Genomic DNA, 21,037 nt, shown 5'->3' with positions numbered 1-21,037 from the left:
CCGCCGGCCGAGGCCCCGCCCGCCAGCCCGCCCGCCAGCGCCGCGCAGACAGAGGCCGGAGGCTGGCTGGTGCAGCGATGTTTAATGGCAACTCGTAGAAACCAAGCCCATGCACAAGTAGAAAGTGCTCGTGGAGCCGGCCGGGGGCCCCCGCCGCGCCGTGCAGCCCTCCCCGCGGCGCCTTAAATAGATTCTTCACTATACTCTGTATGTTACAGTATGTACAGGCCCCCTCCCCTCGGGGGACGGGGGGGACGGGGCGGGCTCCGCGGCGCGCGCCCCCGCACAGCCCCTCCGGCCCGGGCACCGCGGGCCGCCGGCGGGCGACAGGGGAGGCGGGCCGCAGCGGGAGGGGGCACACGCCAACATGCGGAGTCGGGTGGGGGCGCGGTCGGCCCTGCGACACGAGGGGCGCGCGGCGGAGGGGGGACCGAGGCGGATACATTCAGAGACGCGTCCAACAAATAAATAAGGCAAGTCAGGAAGGGTCGAGACGGGTGCAGGCAGAGAGGAGGCCGTGGAGAAGGGGCAGGCAGGGCTCCGGAGGTCACGGCGGAAGATGCAGGGAGGTGGGGTTCGCGGGTCGGGGGGCCGAAAGAGTGGGGGCACGACCCAGGGGGTTGAGGTGGGGCAGGGCGGAGACCTAGGGAGGGGGACAGCTGCCGACAGGGGGCTCCCCTCCCCCGGAGAGCCCTCTCCCTGTTAAGACTGCCAGAAGCGGCCCCCAGGGCAGTGAGGAAAGCGGGGCGCAGGTCAGGTGGCCAGTCCGGGCTGGGGGAGCCCTTCCAGCTCCTGGTTCTGCTTCAGTTCCCTCATCCTGCAGAGAGACGGGGACGGAGTCAGGAGACCAGCTGATGGGGCCGCCGCGAGGCTGGGGCGGGGGTGTGCAGGTGCCCTGGGGGACCCGGCCCGGGAAGGGAGCACCTGTGTCTGCAGCGCCGCAGGAATCTCATGATCTTCCGGGCTGCCTGGTCCTGCTTCTTGGTGAGAAAGGAGCCTCTGGTGGAAGAAGAAAGGATGAGGAGCTGCGGCACACCAGCGCCCTTGCCCTCAGCCCCGGGGCCGGCAGGGAGAGGCAGGGGCAGGATGCTGGGCTCAGACCCCCGGGACCCGCAGGGAGAGGCAGGGGCAGGATGCTGGGCTCAGCCCCCCGGGACCGGCAGGGAGAGGCAGGGGCAGGATGCTGGGCTCAGCCCCCCGGGACCGGCAGGGAGAGGCAGGGGCAGGATGCTGGGCTCAGACCCCCGGGACCGGCAGGGAGAGGCAGGGGCAGGATGCTGGGCTCAGACCCCCGGGACCGGCAGGGAGAGGCAGGGGCAGGATGCTGGGCTCAGACCCCCGGGACCGGCAGGGAGAGGCAGGGGCAGGATGCTGGGCTCAGACCCCCGGGACCCGCAGGGAGAGGCAGGGCAGGATGCTGGGCTCAGACCCCCGGGACCGGCAGGGAGAGGCAGGGGCAGGATGCTGGGCTCAGACCCCTAGGACCCGCAGAGAGAGGCAGGGCAGGATGCTGGGCTCAGACCCCCAGGACCCGCAGGGAGAGTCAGGGGCAGGATGCTGGGCTCAGCCCCCAGGGACCGGCAGGGAGAGGCAGGGGCAGGATGCTGGGCTCAGCCCCCCGGGACCCGCAGGGAGAGGCAGGGCAGGATGCTGGGCTTGGAGTTGGGCTCGGGGCCTCGGGCCTGGACGTGGAGGGCTGCGGGCGGCCGTACTTGCTGCGGGCGGGCAGGCTGCCCGTGGGCCGGTGGGGAGGCCCCGGCCGGCGGCGGTAGGAGCGGTAGTGCTGCTGGATGAGTACAGCCGCCCGGCGGCTCTGCTGAAACCGCTTCTGTTCATAGTAGCTTCGGAACTTGCTCTGGATCAGGATGGCCGCCTGGGTCATCTTCTTATAGAGTGCAAACTGCAGACACGGGGGGAGGGGACGGGGGCTGAACTGCAGGGACAGAGACCCGGACCCCTGCGGGTCACCCCCAGGTTCAGCTGGTGCAAGTCTCTAATCCACACGCTCACGGGAAGGCCGAATCATCACGGACAACCTCCCACCCAGACCTCGTGCCTGATACCTTAAGCGCAATCCAGGTCAGCTTGTGGAGAGAGAGGGGGAGTTAGGGCTTCAGCCGCGCTCTGGAGTGAGGATGCGCATGCGCGCGCGGGTGCGGGTGCAGGTGCGTGGGGGGCACGTGTGTGCGGGTGCGCGCGCACGTGCGCCGTCCAGAGCCCAGGCTCTCACCTGCTTGTACTTGCGGTAGCAGCGCTGGATCACGGCCGCAGCCACCTCCTCCTGCTCCTTCAGCCTCCGGCCCTGCGGCAAGACACGGAAGTCAGCCCCCAGGGGCCCACCTGGCCGACTCCCGACCTGCCCTTCGGCTGGCCGCGAGCCCCCGATCTCCGCAGCCCTCCGACCTTGTACTTGCGGAAGGCTGTCTGGATGACGCGAGCCGCCTCGTACAGTTCCCGCTGCTCGTGATCCGACAGCGTCAGCAGGGCGAAATCACTCTCCATCTTGCCGCCGGCGGAGGCAGACAGAAACTCTGCCCAGGAGGGTGCTGGAGGGACGGCCAGGCGCCCACGCTCAAAGGGCAGTTCGCTGGAGGGGAACAGGGAGAAGGGAGGTCACGGGGCGCGTGAGGTCCCTCCTCCTCTGCCCAGGGACCGCGGCGAAGGGAGAGCTCCCCAGCCAGTTCATCCTTCCCTCAAAGGCCCTGGGGCCCGAGCCGCAGTGGACTCTGGCTGTGGGAGAGGCTCCTTCCCCGCTCCCATGTGCCGTGGACGCGTCTGGATGCTCTGTCCTGAGCTGGTCACCTGGGAGGGGCTGAGCTGGGGAAATGGTCCACGTTCTCCAGGTAGCTGGCCAGCCACGACATGGTCTCACTGAGCCCCAGGGCCCCTGTGCGCTCCCTCATGGGCGCTCCGGCCTCGGGCAGCCCCGAGAAGTCCTCTCGTTTAATCCGCTCCGGCGTGGCTTCGATGATCTGCTTGGCCAGTGAGATCATGTCCACCTGCATGAAGGAGAAGCTGCCGAGTCCGGAGCCGCCCCGACTGCCAGGTGCTCCTGCCCCGCCACAGTGTAGCCACCGTCCACGTCCTGTCCCGTCACTCCCCTCACCACCAGACACCGAGGCCTCGCGAAGGGCTGTCCCTGCTCCCCACGTTCCAATTCTTGCATTTACACCCCCTGGGCTCCCACATGGGTGTACAGCCCTCTGTGTGGAGACGTGGAAAATGGGACGGGAAGGACCTGCTCCAGATGGGGATTCAGGAACTGAGCGAATGGAGCACTTGCCCTTCGGGAGGCTGGGCCTGCAACCCCAGCATCCTCGAGCCCTCCTCCACGCCCCCCTGTGCACTCCGGGCCGGCCACACGCAGCACGGTACTCTGTCTGGACTTCTGCGCTGCGCAGTGAGTCCGGTGGCCTCTCTGAGGCAGGCAGGTCCCGGGTTTGGGCAGAGCAGTGCCCTGCTGCTCTCCCAGACTCCTCGTTGTTATCCCCGTGCCGGCCTCCCAGCTCCTCACTCCATCACGCCGCCCCGCTTCCCCGAGAATCCTGTGTCCTCATGGATCAGTGGGGAACCCCTACAACCCAGCTCCAGCTGAGGCCGCTCCCCAGGATGTTCAACCTCTGATGCCTCATGATTTCTGAGTCCCAATCTCTGTCAGGACCTAAGCAAAGGGTTCCCATGCCCGTCCCCAAAACAAAGGTAACCGGCCCCTTCTTCCCAAACTGAAGCCAGACCCTACTTCTGCTTTGTGGGACGCTCAGTGTCTGCGCCGCGCCCCCCCACCCCGCCCCTCACAGCTCTGCGGCGGGCTGTGTACCGGGATCACGTCCACAGCCGGCGGGCCATCCGTGTCCTCTGGGGCAGCCCCACCGTCCGGGGCTGGTGGGAGAGGAGGCGGTGAGGGGGCTGGCCCCTGGGGGTTGGTGGCTTCACAGTCCATGAGGAATAGGGGGGCCTCAGGGGCACCCGAGGAGACCTGGCCAGGGACAATGTCCTGCATGGCAATCTCGGAGGCCGGCCGAGGCGCAGGTGGAGGACTGCCGTCTGGGGCACTGGAGTAGGCCGACGTGACGGAGAAGGTGCCGTCCGACAGCTCCGAGGGCGAGGAGACGCTGCTCAGCCCTGCGAGGGGAGGGGAGCCAGGGTAGCGGGAGCCCTGGCCGTCCTCCTCCCACCCACGGCCTCCTCAGGAAGACTGGGGACGGCCCTCACCAGTGTCGGGGCTGGAGGAGGGGGGCGACAGGGCGAGCGGGGGCTCGGCTGAAGCTTCCTGTCTCTGCAGCTCCTGCAGGCAGCGGGCGAGACGCACGTGACCCCGGGAGTGCGCCACGGACAGGGGCAGCCGGCCCAGAGAGTCGGGGATGCTCAGCGCCTGCCTGTTCCAGCGGAAGAGGAGCACCGCGGCCTCCAGGTGGCCCAGGGCGCAGGCCCACATCTGCGGGCGGTGGGGGGGGGGGGGGGTAAGGCCTGGGGCCGCCCTGCGCATCCCCCCAAGACCCCCCCTCCCGGCAGCACGCCTGGCCCCCCGCCACCCTGTGTGTGCTCACCAGAGGGGTACAAGAGAAGTGGTCCACGTTGAGCGGGTCAGCCTCCTGCTCTAGGTCCAAGCTCCCAGTCCCCACGCTCCTGGAGGATTTGGGGCAGGGATACCAGAGTCTGGTCAGGGTAAGGGCAGGCGCTGCGGGAGCATCAGAATTGAAGGAGCCGGGAAGCAATTAGTCTAGAAGCACTAAGGTCAGGGGGCGAGGCCCTCGAAGAGACGCAGAGCCTGAGGAGCTCGGAAAGTCAGCGTCCCAAGTCGGGGGGCGTTAAAATTCGCCGAGTGTGAGTCCTCTCCCAGCCCCTCTTCCCACAGTGAGCACAGCTCCCTCCTCGGTGCCCCCTCCCCGCAGCCCTGCTCACCGCCACTGGCTCAGGGTCTCGATGAGGCGCGCATAGCCCTGGGCAGCGGCCAGGTGCAGGAGGCTCATGCCCCGGAAGGGGCTTCCGTGCGCCAGACGTTCAGGACCCCTCCAGGTGGAGCGTGGGATCATGCTCTCTACCAAGACCACCACACGTGCCTCAAAGCCGGGCCCCTGGCCTTCATCCTGTGGAACAGACCCCCTTATGCAGGGACCTGAGAGCCTGGCCCCCTGCCTTGGGATGGCCTTGGTCACCTCCACCTGTCCTCTCCCCACACCTCCCTTCCAGGTTCCTACCACCCAGACCTCCGTGGGCCTTCAGCTCTCCCAGCTCAGGCTCCCGGGCGTCCCCCACTCCCACGGCTGGCTTCCTCCAACCGTTCTGGCAGCCGGACCCCACACGGCCTTGCCCGTGTGCGCCCGCACACCGGCTCTGGTCAGCGCCATGCCCACAGATGACCCTGCGTCCTCTCCCTGTTCCTGTCCTCAGAGCCCGGGGGCCCATGAGTGCCGGCCCCCAGGCTCCCCATCCCCTCCCCCACCCCCGCCTTCACCCCCACCCGCTTCAGATCAGAAATAGTCTGAAGCCCTGTCATGCCAAGAGGGTGCCCAGAATAGCCACTCCTGCCACAGGGTGACGTCAGGGAGGAGGAGGCTGGGGACACAAGGGACAGGAGAGTCTCAGCACAGCCATTTTCTCTGGGAGGACCCTCCTCGGCTCCCCACCCAGACCTCCCCCCTCGCGGAGCTACCTGGATTGGAGGTGCGTCAGGACCGTGGCAGGAAGCCTGCCCGGCTGCTGCCATGTCCGCCATTCGCTTCTCCATCTGCTCTAGTCGCTCCAGAATGGACATTCGGAACTGGTTGTCTGAAGGGGAAGAGGTACGGGAGGCTGAGCGGCGGGCGGGGTCTGGGAGATGCCCCCAACACCACAACTGGCCCTGTGCCACCACCTGGGAGGGGAGGCCCCCTTTGACCCCTCACCCTACATGCAGCCCACCCAGGACGCAGTCCTTAAACTAGAGCTTTTAACACTTCCCGCTGACCTGGGACCAGAATCCGGAACTAAAATCATGTCCTTCAGGACACAGATATGGTAGGGATTCCAGTGTGCGGCCCCGTGCTGCCCCAGATCGCTCACGCTCACGCTCACACCCGCTCACGCTCACACTCACACACCCCTGGCCCTCTAGGTGAGCCCTCCGCCAGCTCTCCTTGCCCCAGACACTACCTCTATCCCCCATGCTGGGGCTGAAGGACTCCAGGGCCCCTCCTCTCTGTTATCCACTGCCCAAGAGAGCTCGGGGGCTGTGATTTAAGAAGCACCACCCCCTCCACCCAGCCCCCCGCAGCTGTCCACAAAGAGGATGGCGGGGCTGGAAGGTGACAGAGATGGATCACCATGTCCATTCCTCCTCCTCTTCCCCCCACCCCGTGCACAAGAACGCACATGCACACGCACACGCACACACGCACACGCCAAGCTCTATCTGTGCCCTCCTGAGATCACACGAGGACAAGGAGGGGAGGCGGCAGGGGATCGGAGCCACGGGAAAACAGGCACGAAGCAGGGTGGAGGTTGTGGATGTCCTGCTTGAGATGCCAGGGCGGAAGGGGCTCAGGGCCTAGAGGGGACGGTGGGGAGGAGGGCAGACACCGAGCAGAAGGGTCAACAAGGTGAAGGAGAGGAGAGACAGGACCGCAGGGAGATGAGCCAAACAAGCAACACAGAAGGGAAGGAGGCACAGTGGAACCAGGAAGCAGGGCGAGGGAGGAGCCCCCGCGTCCAGACAGCAGGGCTTTGGGAGGGGCCCCCCAAGGGATGAAACAGCAGGGGCATGATGGAGGGAGCGAGGGAGGCGGGCTCAGCAGGGACGGCAGCGCAAGGGAGAGAAACCCAGAGGAGGAGACCCCGAGCTGGACGCAGGGGCCGTGGGGACACCGCACTGGGAGGCACGGGAAGGAGAACCAGCAAAGGAACGCACAGTTCTCAATTTAAGTACACATACGTGTGCACGCGCGCCTGTTTGTATAGGAAAGTGTGTTGAAGTGTATTAAAGGTGAATGTCACTGAGGAACGATACGGTCAATTTTCTACTTTATGCTTCTCTGTTATTCCCAAATTTCTTAGAGCAAACACCTGACCTCAAAAGTAGAGGGAAAAGCAGCAAGGAAATTGCAACACGCCCATCAGTACACACGTGTGCTTGTGAAGCACCCACGTACACCCCACGTACGCTGCTCCCGCCTCCTGGCCCCGCCTGCCTACAGTCCATCTTTGGGACAGGACAGGCCAAGGGCTGGGCCAGAGACGGCTCCCAAGATTTCTGGGGGAGAGGACGGGAGGGACAGTCGCTGCCGCCTTTAGAACTGACCCATGAAGCAGCAGCTGGGGAAAGGGTGGTAAATTGGGGGCAGGGCGGTGACCGCCTGAGTCCTGGGGGGTCTAGAAGCACGTCCCACTCCAATGCTGGGCCCAACATGGGGTACTCACCGTCCAGTGACAACCAGTCGAGCTGAGTACTAGGCAGTGACAGGAACCGGCGGGCTCGATACTCAAAGAGCACAGAGGCAGAAAGGGGCCCCTCCCGCCCCGCCACCTGCAAAGACACCAGCCCCACCTCATGGGCTGGGGGGGGCAGGGTCAGCGACAGGGGCTCTCTCCCTGGCTCCTCCTCTGGCCCCACGTGAGGGCCACACACGACGTTTCAAAGCTGGCGCGATTCCGATTGTTCAAGGACCTAATACCTACTGGGGGCTGGGCCTGAGACACCTGGGGTTGTAGACCCTGCGGTGAAGTCGGCACCAGGCCTGGGAGCGGAGCGTCCACAAACACCTCTGCTTGGGAAGCAGCCTGATCCCCCAAGGTCTGGGCACAGAGGGCACGAGCCGGTCACCGAGGTCGGGGAAGGAGAAGCAGCTGCTCACCGCAGGGTCCAGTGAGAGCTGTGTCCCGGGCTCTCCGTGTCTCTGGCCTTGAGAACGAATCCACCAGGCCCCGGTCCCCAGACTACAGGCTGAGACGAATCCCAGCACCCAGCCTCCCTGGTCTGCCCTTGCCGCTCACGCACCCCCGGACCAGGCTGCTGCGATGGGGCGTGCTCACAGCCAGTCCGTCGCCCCGTCACTCTGGTGGTCCCCGCGGTCCCACAGCAGCTGACTGCTGGGTGCAGGTAAGGAGCAAGGTCGGAGGCAGAGGGCAGAGGGGAGCCTCGGCACTGAGCTCTAGGCTGTGCTGTCTGACGGAGCTTCCTCAGTGCCAGACGCGTCCGGGATCGGCACCGTCCAGCAGGGTGGCTACTGAACCCTCAGCGTGTGCTTGCTGGGAGGGAGGTGCCGAGTCCTACGTTTTAGTTCGTTCTAATGAACTTCCATGGGCCCACGTGGCTAACGGCTACCTTACCAGACGGCCCAGGTCTAGGAGGCAACGTCCTTTAGTCCAAGACTGGCCGAGAGAGACCAACGTGTCTCTCTCCTCATGCTCCTGAGAGCTCCCTGGACTGGAACCAGAGACTGACTGCAACCAAGCCAGAGGGCCTGCACGGACAGTGGAGGCCCGCTGGGTCAAATGCCTGACCTCCCAGGACGGGGGGCCGCAGACCCGGAAGGCCGCCAGTCAGCTAAGGACTAGATCGCTTACGCCGGAGCCTAGACCTTCTGAGACATGCACCCAGACTCATGTGCCTGCTGGGGGAGCACGGAGCTCACCAGCCCACGAGCCGGCCCCTCCCCTGAGCACGCCCCACCCCCATACCAGGACAGTAGCAGCGTAAGACCCCAGGCTGGACAAGCGAGGCTGGCACGGCGATGTGATCGAAGACACAGGAGTAATGCTCGGCGGCCTCTGTCCAGGGACCTGTGATGAGCACCTTGACCCCACCCTGCAGAGACGAAGCCCAGAGTCATGCCACTGGAACTCGGTTGGGTGTTCATTCGCTCATTCACTCATCATGAATTCAGACCCTGAGGGAGCACGTGCGGTACGGCAGGCCCTGGGCTAGATTCTGGGGTACAGGGATGGGGCAGGACCCAGCGGGGTGAGGTCAGCTAGCCTGGCCCTCCTCCCAACACTCCTGCCAGCAACAGGGAACTCACTGCTTCCCCCAAGGCTGCCAACTGATTGGCAGACAGCGGTCATGGGCCGAAGCCCTTGCCTTGGGCTCCCACTGTCCTCCCACTGAGGTTCCTCCTCTCGTTCTCTGGGGCAGCAGAGAGCAGAACTTCATTGCAGGGAACAAACCCTCGGCTTCCCCAAGTCTGCAACAAGGGCACCTGGGGGACTCACACGACCACACCCAGCCCGCGGGGGTGGGGGAGGGAGGGACAGAGGCTACCTGCAGAGACGAGGGAAGCAGCTATGCTCTGCTCTGCATACAGAGAGGGACGGGACAAGAGCGAAGCTGCCACGCAGTCAGGGGAGAGCAGGGGGCAGCACTGGCTGAGTGGGATGGAGGAGGGTCTGGGGCCCGAGGCTCACCTCCGGGTAGGACCACTCTGGGGAGAAGTCCGTGATGGTGCTAAGAGCAGGAGAGAGCTGGGCGGCTGGGGCAGGGGCGCCTGGAGCCTCATCGCTGATGAGCTCTCCCATGAGGTCTGGGAATGATGCAAGACTGAAGGGCTCCAGTTCGCTGGCCCCAGCAGCTCCTCCAAACAAGGCCTCCCCTCTGCCTCCCCTGCCTGCCGGCTCCAGGGGGGCAGGTGAGGGTGGGGGTGAAGGAGGGGGTGAAGGTGCAGGGGGAGTGGCCCCCTGGGCCTTGAGCTCCTCCCCACTGCCATCGTCTTGGATGAAGAAGCGATTTCCTCTTCTCCCACCTGCTCCTGGCGGAGGAGGGGGACCCCGAGCAGCCTGGGGCTCTAGGGCAGCAGCGGGCTCCAGGGCAGGGCAGGGGGTGTGGGCGGCCTCTGCCTCGGGGAAGTCTGGGCTTACCCCCTGCCCCCCTCCGTACGTCTGGCCCCTCTGGGGGCTGTTGAGAAAACGATCCGGGTCAAAGGCAGGGCTGGGAGGAGCTGGTGGGGCAGAGGCCTCAGAGCCTACGACCACAGCCAAGCTCATGGAAGGCCTAGGATCAGCCTGGGGAGCCAAGTGCCTGGTGGGCGTCAAGCCCCCGGTCCGCTGCTCCAGTCCCGTCAGGAGGAGGATTGCGGTGCCTCCTCTGGATGAGCCCCCTCGGGAGGTGGGAGGGCTAGGTCTGATCTCTAGGGGTTCTGCAAAGCCGGAGGAAGAGGAGGACGAGGAGGAAGAAGAGGAAGGGGAAGTGTGTGCCTTGGGGAGCTCCGGGGGAAGAGGGGCTATCAGCGGAGGGGGCTCCGGGGGGTGGGGGTGGGGGACAGAGGTCAGCGTTAAAGCTCGGGGCTCCACTTTGGGAGAGATGATGCGGTGTTTCGTGCTGCCGCACTTGTGGGTGAGGCTCCCGGAACCTGCGGTGGGAAGGGGCGGGAGGATCGCGGTTCTCCACCATCCCTTCCCCGCGGCGTCACCAGCTTCCCGCACCCGGCCCCGGACGACAGCCGTACTATCGGCTGCGGCCACTGGGAGGCAGGCGTGCACCCCCAAATTAAACAGGACTGGAGGGGCTCTGCGGGGACCGCAGCTGAGACAAGCAGGTAAAGGCAAAGAGAAGGGATGTGAGAACACAACCGAGGGGGTGCCAACTAGCCGTAAGGCTGGGGCTGGGTGTGAACGGTCACGCTGGGGTGGCCCAGAGCCGCTAAGGGCAGCAGACAGACGGAGAGCCTGGGCCGGGCCAGCGTGCCCCGGCGGGAAGGCGGGAAGGCCTCTTCAACCGGCCCTCTTTCTGGGATATGCAAAAGACGTGCAAGTCAGCATGCAAACGCTAGCAGGACAGAGAGGCCCGAGGAAGCGAGGAAGGTGGGGCGCTGGCGGGAAGACAGCTCCGGGGCCAGGGGTCACGCACCGAGGCCCCCGCTGCACAGACAGGCGTGGGTTCGCGGCGCGGGCTTGGCCGGGTGGCTGTCCAGGATCTGCTGCACCAGCTGCTCCACTGAGAACTCCTCTGTCCCGCTCCCGCAGCTCCACTTGATGCCATGAACTGGAAGAGCGTCGGGGTGGGGGGGTGCTGGGGATCCCACAGGACAGGCCCCGAGACTCCCGGCCAGCAGCCGCAAAGCTCACAAACCTCCTTCGGCCCCTTCTCCGCAATGGCAAGAGCTCAGAACGCGCCAGAATCCTCGCGCCCCCTCAGGCGAGCACCGCCTGGCTCGCAGGGAGCCGCTCACCCCACGCTGGGGGTACAGACCCCCCCCGCCCCCCCCCCCCCGGGAGGCGCCTGTCTCCTCGCCCCCTGGGAGCGCCTTACACATGGGCTTCAGCTGCCCCAGCAGCTCCTCCCGGGACCACTTGAGCCACTCGCGACGGTCGCTGCTGACGGAACAAAAGATGGGGCTGCAGCCCTTCCCACAATCCTCCAGGGCTGGGACGTTCAGGTAGTGCACAAGCACGATGTCGGGGTTCTGAGAGCACAAGGGCACACACAGAGCGCCGTGGGGGCCCGCTCTCCTCCCAGGCCTGGCGCCTCCGTCCCCCACCCCCCTCCCCTCTTCCCAGGCTCCTCCTCCCACTCGGAGGAACCCAGTGGGTCATCTCAGACCCCACCTCCCTTACCTGCAGCAGCCAGTAACAGCGTCGATGGAATGTGGGGACGATGGAAGAGTGAACGTAGCAGCCATACAGACACTGCCAGGAGACAGGCTGGGGTGGGGGGAGGGCTAGTCTGCTCCCCAACTCTTCCTCTGTTCAGCCCCTTTGCAGGAATCCCAGTCTTTCCACCAGTTCCTCATCAGCCCTCGCCCACCCCCACCTACTCCCCATCCCGGCACCCCGCGCACGGGGACACTGGGGCCGGGGCCTCACAAGGCGGAGCAGACGGGACATACGGGAGGGACTGTCTAGAGATCAGAGGGCAGGGCGAGGGCACATCCGAGATGAGGAGCAGTGATTCGAGGGAGGGAAACCCGTGCTCAGAGGTTCAGGACTTGGACCCCTAAGGGGAATGGGCCTGGGCGGCCTCGGGGGGCGCCTGAGTCCTAGAGAGCTGGGTCACGGAGGGACGTGGGAGGCGGCCAGTGGGCTGAGCCACGGCAGTGAGAAGGGGAGTGGCCGGGAGGGTGGGAGGAGGTGGGCCAGAGCCCCGCTGAGGACGGAGGAGGGCAGCCGGGGCTGACGGCCGGGGCTGACGGCTGGACACCTGCCTCACCTCCATGCCCTGGACCTTCAGCTTCATGTGGTCCTCTCGCGTGGTCTTCCCATCCTTCCGCTTCTTCCACAGGTACCCGTCCTTCCGGTACTTCACCTTCTTGCGGTTGTAGAGGATGATGGAGCCGTTCTGAGGCCTGACGAGGGGAGGGCTGGCCTTGAGTTCTGCGGCGGGAATCCAGGAGCCCCGCCGCTGCCCGCCTTCATGAACCCGCTCACCTTGTCTTTGGGGCACAGGACAGCCACTCGTCATGCTTCTCAAAGGTGATCAAGTAGGATGCGATCTCCTGTAGGACAAGGGGCACTCAGCTGGGGGTCCCCGCGTAGACTCTAGGGCTGGCCTCCTGCTCCGCTGAGCTCTGGCGGCTACTGGAGGCTCCCAGCAAGAACCGCTGCCCTCCTGGGTCCCAGGCTCCATCTCAGACCCGGGTCTAATCTCTCCTTCCCTCTTCCTCAGCCAGGGCCAAGTCCAAACTCTCCATCCTCCATGCTTCGTGCCGCCTCTGATTTTACTTTCCAAATCCCATTTGTGCCACTTCCTGACTCAGAAAACCTCAATGGCTCGACACTGCCAGGATTTCCGAATTCCTCAACCTGACTCCGAGCTTCTCTCAGACCAGGGATAAAACCGCTCCCACCATTTACCTATGTTCCACCTACGATCCCTGCCAGACCAGCCATGGATTCTCCTCTGAACGTGCCCTGAGCCCTGAGCTCCTGAATGTTAGTGTCCCCCCTCAGGCCTGAATGCCATGCACCCATTTCTCTCAGCCTGGACACCCTAGTCATCCCACAGATCACATCCCTTCCCAGATCTCCACCAAGCCCCGCTCCCTGCCCTGGCCCTTCCTGCATTTACAGTAATCACACACGCATATGTCCTCTCGCTGACGATTCTCATCTAATGAAATAATCAGGCGCTGAGTACACACAAACCATTGTGTGTGCGTGTGGGGAGGGGGGAGGACACGGAAGGTGTATAACACGAGGACCATGCCTCCAGAAGGAGCCAGCGTCAGCGGTGGTTAAAAGCAAAAGCTCCAGAGTTAAATAAACTACACAAGGTAGACCCATTTCCTCCCCTATAGCATGGGGAGAACAACTGTGTCTGCTCCACAGGGCCGGTAAAGGACTGAAGGAGGTAACTGAGCTCAGGTGCTGAGCACATCGCTCAGTTTGTAAGAAGTATTTTGTTGCTGCTTGCTGTTACTTTTCCCCGGGTGGATGTGCCCAGGAGTGAGCGCCTATAAGATGCAGGTCTCTACACCTCCTCTGGGGCCCCCAAAGAGCTTAGAGCAGTGCTCTGCACTTAGGAGGACCCCCATCCACCATCCTCCAACCCACCTTGCCAGGCCCTACCCAAGGCTCCCCCAGAAAACCTCATTTGTATTCCACCGAAGTCGCTCTGGCGGCAGCAGTTGACAGCGAGGAAGACACTCCAGCAGCTTCTTGGGGAGAAAGATCTTCAGGTGGTGGCTGTTCTCTAGAGGGAATCAGAAGGGAGGGTTCAGTGTGCTTCCTCTGACCCGTCCGGCAGCCCAGGGCAAAGGGGCTGAATCCAAAGCACTGGTGGGGGGACTGAACCATGACAAGGGGAGCAGGGACGCAAGAACTCGAGGGTCACCACAGCCGGGAGAAAGAAAGGCTGGGAACCTGGGCTGTGAACTCACCGGCAACCTCGGTGGTGTCCTTGGAATTCATGGTGAGGGCTCCAGGGGGCAAGGTCACCCCCGGCCTGAGGGGCCGGGGGGAGGGGGAGTCTGTGCTGGGAAGGGAGAGAACAAGGTCATGGCAGAAACCCCCCACATTAACCCAGGATGAGGAGGAGGAGCTGGGAGAGGGGTGTGGAACTGTGTCGTGGTAGCCGGGAAAGATGAGGAGGCAGGGAGAAGGGGCCAGACTGAGATGTGAGTAGAGCTGGGCATGGAGGAGAGGGAGAATCCAGACCCGGTGCCAGGAACCAGCACGGGTGGGGAGACACCACCGACAGAGTCATCAGGAAGAGACCAGTGGGCGGGGGAGGGGGGAGGCTGGCCCGGCTGGCGCTTCCCAGGCCCTACGGCAGGGGCTGTCGCCGTGGAAGCTGGGGCTGCGCAGGGGTCAGGGCCTGGGGGCTGGCACTTCGGGGACCTGGTCCTTGAGGACGGTTCGGCAAATGGGAGCCTAGACGCTGGGGGGAGGGCTGGAGGTCTAAGTCCGCCGGAGAGCTGGGCCTTACAAGACACACCCTGGGTTCCTTCTCGATTTGATACTTGCAAGGGGAAGGGCCGATCTGACGACTGATCGTAACCTCCTCCCTCCCCTCCAGGTCCGTCAGGGCCCGGTCGATCTGGGCCGGGTATCCAGGCCTCGGCTTCCCAGCCCCAGGACGACCCATCCTCCACTCTGAGGCTCCCGGCCCTCCCCACCCCTCCTCCACCAGCGCTCTCCCCGAACGCCTCCGCTTCCCCTGGCCTCCAGGCCCGCCGTACCCCATCTACCGCTCTGGCTCCAGCCTGAGCCCCCACCCTCCCGAGGGAACAGATGGAAGCGGGAGGATGCTCCCAGCGCGGGCTCCGGGCGGCGGGCTCCGCCAGGTGTCCGCGGTGGAGAGGGGAGGAGGCCCGTCCGCGCTAGCTGTGTGCAGGGCAGCCGGTCGGGGTGAGGACTCCGCCCCAGGGCGCAGGTGCGCAGTCCCGGCCCGGCAGCCTGCCAGGGAGCCGAGCGGCCCGGGGCGGGGGTCCCCGGAGACGCCCCGACGTGGGAGCGCCCGCCGCCCGGCCGCCCGCTGGGGCGCTCCGAGACGACGCGGCGCAGAGCCCGCGGGCGCACGGCGGCGAGGGCCGGGCCGGGCCGGGCCGGGGCCCGGGGCGCGGGGTCCCCCGGCGCTGCCGGCGCGTTGCGGCGCCCCCTGGCGCGGGGGAGGAGGACGGGAGCCGGCTTGGGGGCGAGCCGGGAGGAGGGGCGGGGGTCCCCGCGGCGCGCGCCCGCGGCCCGGCCCCGCAGCGGCGCCCCCTGGCGCGGGGGCGGAGAGGCGGGCGAGAGGCCCCGGCTCTTACCTCCCGGGGTCCCGCGGGTGACGGCAGCAGCGGCCATTCTACCCCTCGCCGACCCCCCCCCGGCGCCCGCTGACAGCGGCGTCCGACGTCACCGCGCACGGGGCGGGGCCTCCCCGTTAAGGGGATGGGGGCGGCCGGGCAGCGCGGGGCGGGGGCCGCGGGGCGGGGCGGGCGGCCGGGGCCCCGCGGGACCCAGCCCGACTTCCCTTCAGCTGGTCCCGCAGGAGGGGACGGCGCCCTCCCTCCCCGCGAGCCTCTCCGTCACTGCTCCTCGGGCAGAAAGACGCTCTGGGCTCGCCTTGCTTGCTTTTTAATGTCAGAACAGAGGCCGGGGATCGGGCCTGGCGGGGTGTGGGGTGGGGGGGCGGGGGGCAGCCGGCCCCGGGGAGCCCCGCGAAGAGCGGATTGACCAGGGAGGCCAAGGGGGCTGTTAGCGCCCAGTGCTGGGGGTGCGGGCAGCTGGGAGAGGCTGAGGAGGGGGAAACGCCTCGCTGTCACAAGTGGGGGAGGCTCCAGGGCCGCCAACCAGCCTGGGGCCCGCTGGGCGGGGGCAGCAGAGGGCGTCTGGGGCATCGGGGGCATGGGGTCCGTCCTCACTCCTCAGACTGCACCTCCATCCCCCAGGGCTTGCAGAGGAGCTTCCTGCTGGCTGTGACAGCGCTGAAGGAGGCCAGGGAGCCCAGCGGCCTGGGGAGGCAAGATGCCCCGTGGCCCGGGGGGCTCCAGGGAGACCAGAGCAGCTGTAAGGATGAGATCGGGAAGGGCGGTCTCTCTGGGCTTCCTAGCCCCCAAGCCCAGGCACCCCCCAGCCTCTCTGTGTTTTGTTCCTCTCCAGGCCAGCCACCCAACCTGGGGCTCTGGCCTCCCGCTGTCCCTCCTCCCAAGACCAGGCAGCCCCCGCACCCTCCTCCAACCCACCAGGTTCCTCCCGCAGACCTGGGGCCGGCCAGCGGTGAGAAGGTGGCCGTCCTCCTGTGGATAGGCAGCCCTGTCCTCTTCCAGACCCCAGTGTTTGGCGGCACTGGGGACTCCACGGTGGTCATCGGCAAGCGCCAGGGGCTCAGATGCAGCCCCAGAGCTGCCCCACTGGGCCTTCTTCTGTCTGTGGTGACGTGAGGCTTAGGAACGCAGAGCCTGGAGGCCAGGCTTCCTGTCTCTCCACTCTTCACCTCTCTGCCCTGAAATACTTCCTGCTGGGACCCAGGGGTGTTATCACTGGACTTCCAATCGTCCACCCCCAGCTTCCTGCTCCCCTCAGACTGGAGCACCCTCAGTCCAGGGACTCAGAGGTGACCTGTGGCGACTCACGACCCTCCAGTTCTGTGGACGGCTTTCCTGTCATCGGTGACCCTGTTTCCACTCCTCGCAGCTCCTGTGGTTCATCCTCCACCCCCAGTTCCCTCCCCATCTCCGTACAGCCTCCAATCCCTTCAAAGCTCTCAACCCCTTCCTTAGTTCAAACTCTCCTGCCCCCAAACCCTGCTTGGCCCCCAGAGCCCAGATGTCTCTTTCCTTACTCATTGATGAGTCTCTGTCGCCTCCTTAGATCCTCCAGGTGATAAGTGACTGCCCTCACCCGGGCTGGGATGCCCGCAGGTCCCTGCTGCATTCCTGCCAAATATGGCCTTCTTCTCTTTCTTCTGCAAAGCACCTCTGGTGGTGGGAGCCCCTCAGGGGGGTACAGGCCAGGCTGGGAGCATCCAGTGGCTCTCTGTGCCCGAGAATGGGGGGAAAGGGGCCAGAGGGCAGAACTGGGCCTCTCAAGGAGGGCTTGGACTAAAACAGGGAGTCAGGGGTCTTGGGAAGCCCAGATCATGGAAACAGGGTGACTGATGCAAAGAAAGGAGGGTGTGGCCCGTGCACTGGTTGGGGGACGGCAGAGGGAAGAGGTGGTAAGGTTAGCTGAGGATAGGATAGCAGTGGGTACGATTTTAACCAAGGGGTGCTGGAGGGCACAACGTTCGTCATACCAGCAGGGGTGGGGTGTACTGTTCTTCCGTCCCGGTGGGGCTGTAAAGCACAAAAGGGGAGCTATGTGCAGAGGACACCCCTATCTGTACTGTTTCTTGGACCGCCTCTCCCAAGCACCTGTCCGTCTGGCAGTAGGAGCTACGGTGTCCATCAGCCAGTGGCCCCCAGACGAGGGCTTATTGCTGTAAGGCTTAGTGCAAAACTCCACAGCCTTACTTCCGCCTCCTTTTCTCTGTCTACCCACCTGGGCCTTTGGCTAAGGTTCTCCCAGAAGAGGGCTCCGTATCGCTGGGGCAGCAGTCCGAGGCTCTGGGGAGGCGAGCTGGGGGGTGCTGAGCGGCGGACCACTCTGGAACACCTAAGAGGACAAGGGAGGCTTGGGGCTGGCTCACTCCAGGGATTCAGGGGTCCCGTCTTTCCATAGGACCCTCCGGCCACGTGCTCTCCTAGCCATTTCAGCTGAGGAGGTAGTGAGATCTCTGATTTGCAAGACTGGAGACTGCAGTTGTTTGAGCCTCGGATCTCATGCCAAATCTCAAACGTCTGTGCCCCGGAACCAGGGAACACCGCATTCAGCTGTTACAGAGGAAGGCCCCAGCGGCCCCGCTGATGTGACAGGCGGGTTCCGGCTGGTCAGCGCAAGTGCCCAGCCGAGCAGAACCTCTGCTCACTCCTGCTTTGTCTCCCTTAACAAAGATAAACTGCTATCCTTCTAAGTAGCAAGGGGTATGCAGAGGACAGGGCTCAGCAAGGGGTATTTGAGGACAGGGCTCAGCACTTCCAAAGTCTCCAGACTACATGCAGACTGGCCTCCTGCTCTCCAGGGGAATGTCCTAGGGGTTGGCCTGGACCCTCTCTCTTCTCATCTCCACCTCTCCTTATGGGATCTCACTCAGGCGCATGACTTTAAATACTACCAATGTGCTAAGGACTCCCAAATCCCTATCCCCCCTGGACTCCACACATGGAGTCCACATCTCCTCCCCAGCCTTCCCCACCTCATGGGAAGGCACCCCAGATGCCCAGTTTCCAGAGCCCACAAACCTGGTACGCCTCACTTTCCCTCAACTCCCATATCCAGTCTATCAGCAAGTCGTGTCAGTCCTACATCGAAAATATACCCAGATACTACTTAAAATGAAAAAATTAAAAAATAAAGTTTCACTTAAACTAAAAAAGGCGGGGGGGTGGGGGTGGGCTTGGCTGGCTCAGTAGGTAGAGCATGCTACCCTTGATCTCAGGGTTGTGAGTTCAAGCCCCAGGTTGGGCGGTGTGGAGCCTACTTACATTAAAAAGTATATATATTTTTTGATTTTTTAAAAAAAGTTTCACTTATATTTTAAAAAAATAAAATACACCCGATTTGACCACTCCTCACCCTTTCCACTTCCACCGCCACTGTTCGGCTCATCTACCCCTGCCCGGACTATTGCAGTGGGTTCCTCCTGCTCTCCCTGCTTCCATCCTAACCTCCCAATCATCTCTTCTGCCCAGAGCAGTGTGAGTAACCGTTTAAACATGGTTGTGTGAAATGCAGCCAGGTTGAGATTTACTTCAAAATAATCTGAGTAGGAGGAGGCTGGACGGTCGCACAGATGAAATGATCGTCCCTGGAATGATAATTTTTGAAAAGCTGCCAGCAAGGGCACACTGGCTTCATGATGAGTATTTTCTCTACTTAGGTATTTGTTTGACATTTTTCACAATAAAGAAATTGGGGAGAAAGAAAAAAGTCTGCTCGTGCCATTTCCCTGCTGAAAACCTTCCACTGATTTCCACTGCCCTTTGGATAAAATCCACAACCTTTCCAACGGCTTGTAAGGTCCTGTATGAGCTGGCTTCTGCCTGACTGTCCGACTTTACTCTCTACTTTTCCCATGATTGTGAAGTTTCAGTTTCACTGGCCTGCTTCCTGGTCCTACAAGATACTGAGTTTATTTCTTTCTTGGGGCTTACCCCCCCTCACTATCCCTTCTTCTCCCCTCACACCCCCCCCCCCCCCCGCAACCCGGGCTATTATTAGACCAGCTGCTTCTCAATCTTTAAGATCTCAATTCAAACTCAGCTCCCCAGAATCGTCTTCCACAATCACCCTATCTAAACTTGTGTCTCCAGAATATTCTATTTTGCATTATATTATGCTCCTGTTTTATTTTTTTATACTTCTCACTAATTGAAATTATATTTACATTTGGACATTCTGTGTCCTCCCTCCAGAAAGTAAGTTCTATCTGTTTATGTTTATTCTTTATCTTCCTCATTGTTGAATCCTTGGTGCTGAATATCATGTCTAGAACGTTGTAGTTCTAGACAAAACCTATTTGTGGGACAAATTAATGAATCATTGGTCCCCCGAGACCAGGCACTGAGCTTCTTGTTCCTTATTTGCTACTCCTGTTGGGGAAGAAGCCAGGCGTGCCATCTTCCCTCCATCCCGTCCCCACTGGGTGGGGAGGACTCACTTGGCAAAGGGGATGAGGTTGTCTCCATCTTCCTGCACGACTGGACTGGGCTGGGTGGCTGGACCAGGCTGGGTGGCTGGACAGAGTCTCCTCATTGGTGCTGGGAGGATAATGGAAAATGAATCATTCACTCATGTCATGGCTGTAGGGACGAGGCCGGCCGAAGATCTAGAGATTGTGAAGGGGGTTTGTGGTTCGGGAGAAAGGAAGGAGAGCTTCAGGGGTATTTCTAGTGCTGGCCATGTTTAGGAGCTGAACATACACACAGTTTAAAGACAGCGAGCAGGGGCGCCTGGGTGGCTCAGTCGGTTAAGCGACTGCCTTCAGCTTGGGTCGTGGTCCCGGGGTCCTGGGATCGAGCCCCGCATCCCTCTCCCGCTCCCCCTGCTTGTGTTCCCTCTCTGTGTCTGTCAAATAAATAAATAAAATCTTAAAAAATAATAAAAAAGAGGGGCGCCTGGGTGGCTCAGTCGGTTAAGCGACTGCCTTCAGCTCGGGTCATGATCCCAGGGTCCTGGGATCGAGCCCCGCATCCGGCTCCCTGCTCGGTGGGAAGCCTGCTCCTCCCTCTCCCGCTCCCCCTGCTTGTGTTCCCTCTCTCACTGTGTCTGTCAAATAAATAAATAAAATCTTAAAAAAAAAAAAAAGAGAGCGAGCATAGGGAATGTGGACGTTCAAAGATAAGTCAGGAAATTAGTTTTCTGGAGCCAAACGTAGAGGAAGTGAGACCTGCAGGTGGTAACTTGGGATGATGGAAGGACAGACAGGCGGGGACTGGGTAGGGCAGAGGGGATCGGGGTCGTTGGTACAGAATCGTCGTTTGGGGGCAGTTAGACAACTGAGGGCTGTTAAGTAAACCAGATACGAGGGCTCACGAGAGTCACGTGGGCACAGGGCAGCGCGGTCCCTCGGCTCCGGGGAGGGAGGGAGGGAAGGAGGGGAGGGGGCGGTCAGGACCGCGTGCAGGTCAAGGGGAGCAGGCAGGCGAGCGGCCCAGGGCCAGACTCCGGGGCGGCCGGGCGCGCTAGAGGAGGGGTCCGCGCGGGGTGCCCCGCGCCCAAGGCGGGCGGGCCGAGCTCAGGGGTCTAAGCGGGCGCACCCCTCGCCCCCCGCTCCCCGGGGCGGGGTGCCGCTGAAGGAAGCGGGACGGGAGGTGGCCCAGGCCTCGCGGGGCGGGGGTCCTGGGCAGGGGCGCCGGGCCGGGCCGGGGGAGCGGCGGCCTGAGGGCGGAACCCGGCCTGTGTGTCGGGGCAGGCCGGGCCCGAGACGGCACCCAGGCTGAGGCTGCGGCCGGGCTGCCGGGCTTGCGCCACCTGCGGGCCCGCACCTGAGGCGGCGGCGCGGCGGGTTCCAGAACGCCAGGCCGGGCGCCGCGCGGGGAGGCGCTGACGGGAGCGCAGCCGCGGAGCCGGCGCGCCGCGCGCCGGGGGCGGGGCCTGGGCGGGGCCGCCG

General features: G+C 63.6%; 1 protein-coding gene across 12 annotated transcripts; it reads right to left on the bottom strand.

Moving 5' to 3' along the window:
* Window positions 1-67: 67 nt before the first annotated feature.
* CAMTA2 (calmodulin binding transcription activator 2) lies at window positions 68-21,019 on the bottom strand. 12 transcript variants are annotated; one of them, XM_064582544.1, is made up of 28 exons: window positions 20,913-21,019; window positions 19,586-19,685; window positions 17,368-17,481; window positions 17,123-17,162; window positions 16,670-16,863; window positions 16,071-16,254; window positions 15,750-15,892; window positions 13,785-13,879; window positions 13,494-13,597; window positions 12,334-12,401; window positions 12,116-12,251; window positions 11,524-11,610; window positions 11,219-11,372; window positions 10,817-10,951; window positions 9,379-10,319; window positions 8,656-8,782; window positions 7,396-7,530; window positions 5,654-5,769; window positions 4,903-5,087; window positions 4,548-4,626; window positions 4,213-4,435; window positions 3,818-4,122; window positions 2,803-2,999; window positions 2,404-2,587; window positions 2,231-2,302; window positions 1,713-1,900; window positions 925-999; window positions 68-817 (listed from the first exon to the last, which is right to left on the bottom strand). In XM_064582544.1, the coding sequence occupies exons 2-28, from the start codon at window positions 19,678-19,680 to the stop codon at window positions 754-756; spliced, it is 4,440 nt and encodes a 1,479-aa protein (XP_064438614.1). In that variant the 5' UTR covers window positions 19,681-19,685; window positions 20,913-21,019; the 3' UTR covers window positions 68-753. The 12 variants fall into 12 exon arrangements, with proteins under 12 accessions (XP_064438614.1, XP_064438613.1, XP_064438616.1 ...); XM_064582543.1 differs by lacking the exon at window positions 20,913-21,019 and adding an exon at window positions 19,848-20,858; XM_064582546.1 differs by lacking the exon at window positions 20,913-21,019 and adding an exon at window positions 19,848-20,858 and having other exon boundaries at window positions 16,089-16,254.
* Window positions 21,020-21,037: the final 18 nt, after the last annotated feature.

Source organism: Mirounga angustirostris, unplaced genomic scaffold (assembly GCF_029215605.1).
Source record: "Mirounga angustirostris isolate CCGP_5_RB_7025 unplaced genomic scaffold, mMirAng1.0.hap1 SCAF_17, whole genome shotgun sequence".
Taxonomy (NCBI): domain Eukaryota; kingdom Metazoa; phylum Chordata; class Mammalia; order Carnivora; family Phocidae; genus Mirounga; species Mirounga angustirostris.
This window is presented reverse-complemented; position numbering and strand designations above follow the sequence as displayed.

Coding starts and splice junctions, on each gene's coding strand:
- CAMTA2 (XM_064582544.1), bottom strand. CDS start 19,680: ATGAGGAGACTCTGTCCAGCCACCCAGCCTGGTCCAGCCACCCAGCCC. Junction 16,255..16,669: donor CGACAGAGACTCATCAATGA/GTAAGGAAAGAG, acceptor ACGTCACCACAG/ACAGAAGAAGGCCCAGTGGG. Junction 2,303..2,403: donor CAGCCTTCCGCAAGTACAAG/GTCGGAGGGCTG, acceptor GTCTTGCCGCAG/GGCCGGAGGCTGAAGGAGCA.